The 4069-nt window shown below is 45.0% G+C and overlaps 1 protein-coding gene across 1 annotated transcript in view; it reads right to left on the bottom strand.

The window, feature by feature from the left end:
* The window catches only part of CCDC62 (coiled-coil domain containing 62), a 61687-nt gene that overhangs the window by 20773 nt on the left and 36845 nt on the right, over positions 1–4069 (bottom strand). The window contains exon 8 of the mRNA XM_017888996.1: positions 2067–2211. Coding sequence (XP_017744485.1) covers positions 2067–2211 — 145 coding nt within the window. The remainder of the gene's footprint in view (positions 1–2066; positions 2212–4069) is intronic.

Consider the following 4069-nt stretch of genomic DNA (forward strand, 5'->3'; position numbering starts at 1 on the left):
ACGGGGGGTTTCACTGTGTTGGCCAGGCTGGTCTGGAACGCCTGACCTCAAGTGATCCGCCTGCCTCAGTCTCCCAAAGTGTTGGGATTACTTTTAATGGCCTGCCATTACTTTTAATGACAAAGACCATACTTACTTTTACACCAACCAGTATATCCACATAATAGGATACCTCTCAGCAACAAAAAGGAATTATTTATACACACAGTCACATAGGTTAATCTCAAGATAATTACACTGAGTGAAAGAAACAAGAGGGACACAAAAGTTTGAACACGTTTTTATAAAATTCTAGAAAATGCAAACTAATCTGTGTTACAGAAAAGAGACCAGTGGTTGTCTGGGAATAGGGAGGGATGCACAGGGCAGAGGAAGAATTCCAAAGGGGTTTGGGTGTAATGAATGTGTCACTATTAGTCTGTCACATACAGACTAATGTGTGGTAAATGGGATTTCATTATATAAGACAATGTCTGGCCAGGTACAGTGCCTCATACCTGTAATCCCATTAGTGGGATGAAGATTTCAATTTGCCACCCTGGTATCCTGGTAAATCATAGATGTTAAATGTTTTCCTTTTTTTTGTTTTTGTTTTGAGACAGAATTTCGCTCTGTTGCCAGGCTGGAATGCAATGGCACAACCTCGGCTCACTGCAACCTCCACCTCCTGGTTTCAAGCCATTCTCCCACCTCAGCCTCCCAACTAACTGAGATTACAGGTGCCCTCCACGATGTCCCGCTAATTTTTGTATTTTAGTAGAGATGGAGTTTCACCATGTTGGTCAGGCTGGTCTCAAACTCCTGACCTCAGGTGATCTGCCCACCTCGGCCTCCCAAAGTGCTGGGATTACAGGCGTGAGCCACTGCACCTGGCGATGTTTTCCTTTTTTATGTTTTTAAAATTTTATTGAAATAAAAAATAGAGGCAGGGTCTTGCTATGTTGCCCATGCTGATCCTGGGCTTAAGTGATCCTCCCACCTTGGTCCCCCAGACTGTTGGGATTACAGGCATGAGGGATGGTACCTGGCCAGACATTTTCTTATATAATGAAATCCCATTTACCACACATTAGTCTGTATGCATGTCTCTGCAGATAGAGAAATCTGTAAGCAAGCCCACCAACGTGTCACCTGGGGTTTCTCTAGACACTGCCAGGGGTTGTGTATTTGGCGGAAGGGGCAGCTGAGACCAGGCAGCTGGGTGATATATATATATATATTTTTACAACCCACATGTATCAAGTTGCCAATAAGTAAACAAACAAACAAACAATCAATCTTTCTTGGAAGAAAAAAAAGTAGTCCCGACATGGCGGTTCACATGTATCCCAGCACTTTGGGAGCCCAAGTGTTCAAGACCAGACTGGGCAACAAATTGAGACCCTGTCTCTACAAAAAATAAGAAAATTAGCTGGGAGTGGTGGCATGTGCCTGTAGTTGCAGCTACTCAGGAGGCTGAGGCAGGAGGATCGCTTGAGCCCAGGAGGCTGAGACTACAGTGAGCCATGATTGTACCACTGCACTACAGCCTGGATGACTGAGTACCCCGTCTAAAAGAAACAGAACAAAATAATAAAATAAATAACAAGATTGCCTTAAAAGCATCTTAAAATCCTAGAATTAAAAAAACAAAACAGCCGGGCGCGGTGGCTCAAGCCTGTAATCCCAGCACTTTGGGAGGTCGAGACGGGCAGATCACGAGGTCAGGAGATCGAGACCATCCTGGCTAACACGGTGAAACCCCGTCTCTACTAAAAAATACAAAAAAACTAGCCGGGCGAGGTGGCGGGCGCCTGTAGTCCCAGCTACTCGGGAGGCTGAGACAGGAGAATGGCGTAAACCCGGGAGGCGGAGCTTGCAGTGAGCTGATATCTGGCCACTGCACTCCAGCCCGGGAGACAGAGCGAGACTCCGTCTCAAAACAAACAAACAAACAAAAAAAAACAAAACAAAACGGAGGAATAGCCAAAATAAGCAAGCTAACAGTGGTTGCTAGAGGAGCATTAAAAGCCTTTGGTGAGAGGTCTGACTTGAGTAAGCTGTGAATTTCTAAGCAAAATACAAACCTTTTCATTGAATGCTGGTGCATCTTTGCAGATTAACAAACTCTTAGGTGAGTTCTTTTTATCAGAAGAGGACTCTGTCTCATCCTCTCTCAAGGCAGATTTTGAAGAACCCAAAGAGTGGGAATCTTGGATGGCAATTAGCTCACTATGAATAAGAAAACGCAACAAAAACAGATATCTTAAAACAATATCATACATAGATCACTCTTATACTTTTAAAAGTATCTTAAAAGGACAAACAAGTGGTTTTGTTATTGAAGCAGCGCAAGTTTGAGTAGAATATTATAGATTGGAATAGAATATTATAAGTTAATGCACACCTTTTGCAAATAAGAATGAAAACAAGGCCGGGCACGGTAGCTCACGCCTATAATCCCAGCACTTTGGGAGGCTGAGCCGGGTGGATCACAGGTCAGGAGATCAGGACCATCCTGGCCAACATGGTGAAACCCCATCTCTACTAAAAATATAAACATTAGCTGGGTGTGGCTGGGCGCCGTGGCTCATGCCTGTAATCCCAGCACTTTGGGAGGCCGAGGTGGGCGGATCACGAGGTCAGGAGATGGAGACCATCCTAACACGGTGAAACCCGTCTCTACAAAAAATACAAACAATTAGGCGGGCGTGGTGGCAGGCACCTTAGTCCCAGCTATTCAGAAGGCTGAAGCTACTTGGAAGGAGAATGGCGTGAACCCGGGAGGCAGAGCGTGCAGTGAGACAAGATCATGCCACTGCACTCCAGCCTAGGCGACAGAGCAAGACTCTGCCTCAAAAATAAAAAATTAGCTGGGTGTGGTGGCACATGCCTATAATCCCAGTTACTCAGGAGGCTGAGGCATGAGAATTGCTTGAACCCAGGAGGCGGAGGTTGCAGAGAGCCGAGATCGCACCACTGCAATGAAGCGAGACTCTGTCTCAAAAAAAAAGAATTAAAACAAAATTATTAGATAAAGGTAACTATAGAATAAAGAATGTCCCCCTAAAAATACAATGAACTGAACGTTCTAGAGATAGGATCATCTAAAAGGGAGGAAAACATTAAAATAGACTAATTCTTTTTTTTTTTTTTTGAGACAGAGTCTGGCTCTGTCGCCCAGGTTGCAGTGCAGTGGCGTGATCTCGGCTCACTGCAAGCTCCGCCTCCCGGGTTCATGCCATTCTCCAGCCTCAGCTTCCCATGTAGCTGGGACTACAGGTGCCCGCCACTATGCCCGGCTAATTTTTTTGGTATTTTTAGTAGAGATGGGGTTTCACTGTGTTAGCCAGGATGGTCTCGATCTCCTGACCTCGTGATCCACCCGCCCAAAGTGCTGGGATTACAGGCGTGAGCCACCGCGCCTAGCCAAATAGACTAATTCTTTAAAAAAAAAAAAAAAAAAAGCCGGCTGGGTGTGGTGACTCATACCTGTAATCCCCATACTTTGGGAGGCTGAGGAGGGCGGATCACCTGAAGTCAGGAGTTTGAGACCAGCCTGGCCAACATGGTAAAACTGCGTCTCTACTAAAAAATACAAAAATCAGCCAGGCATGGTGGCGCATGCCTGTAATCTCAGCAACTCGAGAGGCTGAGGCAGGAGAATCGCTTGAACCCAGGAGGCAGAGGTTGCAGTGAGCCAAGATTGTGCCATTGCACTCCAGCCTAGGGGACAAAAGCAAAACTTCATCTCAAAAAAAAAAAAAAAAAGCCAAGTGCAGTGATTCCTGCCTGTAGTCCCAGCTACTTGGGAGGCTGAGGTGGGATCACTTGAGCCCAGGAGTTAGAGGCTGCAGTGAGCTATCACTATAACACTGCACTCCAGCCTGGGTGACAGCGAGACCCTATCTCTAAAAATAAAAATAAGAATAAATAATGGAAATAGATTTTGAAATGAGAGATGAGGAAAATAAGAAAGATGCTTAGGGTTTAGCTCCAACAACTGAATGGAAAGTTGCTGTTCAATAAATATTTGTTGTATGAATTAGGAATTTAACTTAAAAAAATAGCAGGTATAGGCCAGGCATGG

This window comes from Rhinopithecus bieti, unplaced genomic scaffold (genome assembly GCF_001698545.2).
Source record: "Rhinopithecus bieti isolate Rb0 unplaced genomic scaffold, ASM169854v2 scaffold_574, whole genome shotgun sequence".
Classification (NCBI taxonomy): Eukaryota; Metazoa; Chordata; class Mammalia; order Primates; family Cercopithecidae; genus Rhinopithecus; species Rhinopithecus bieti.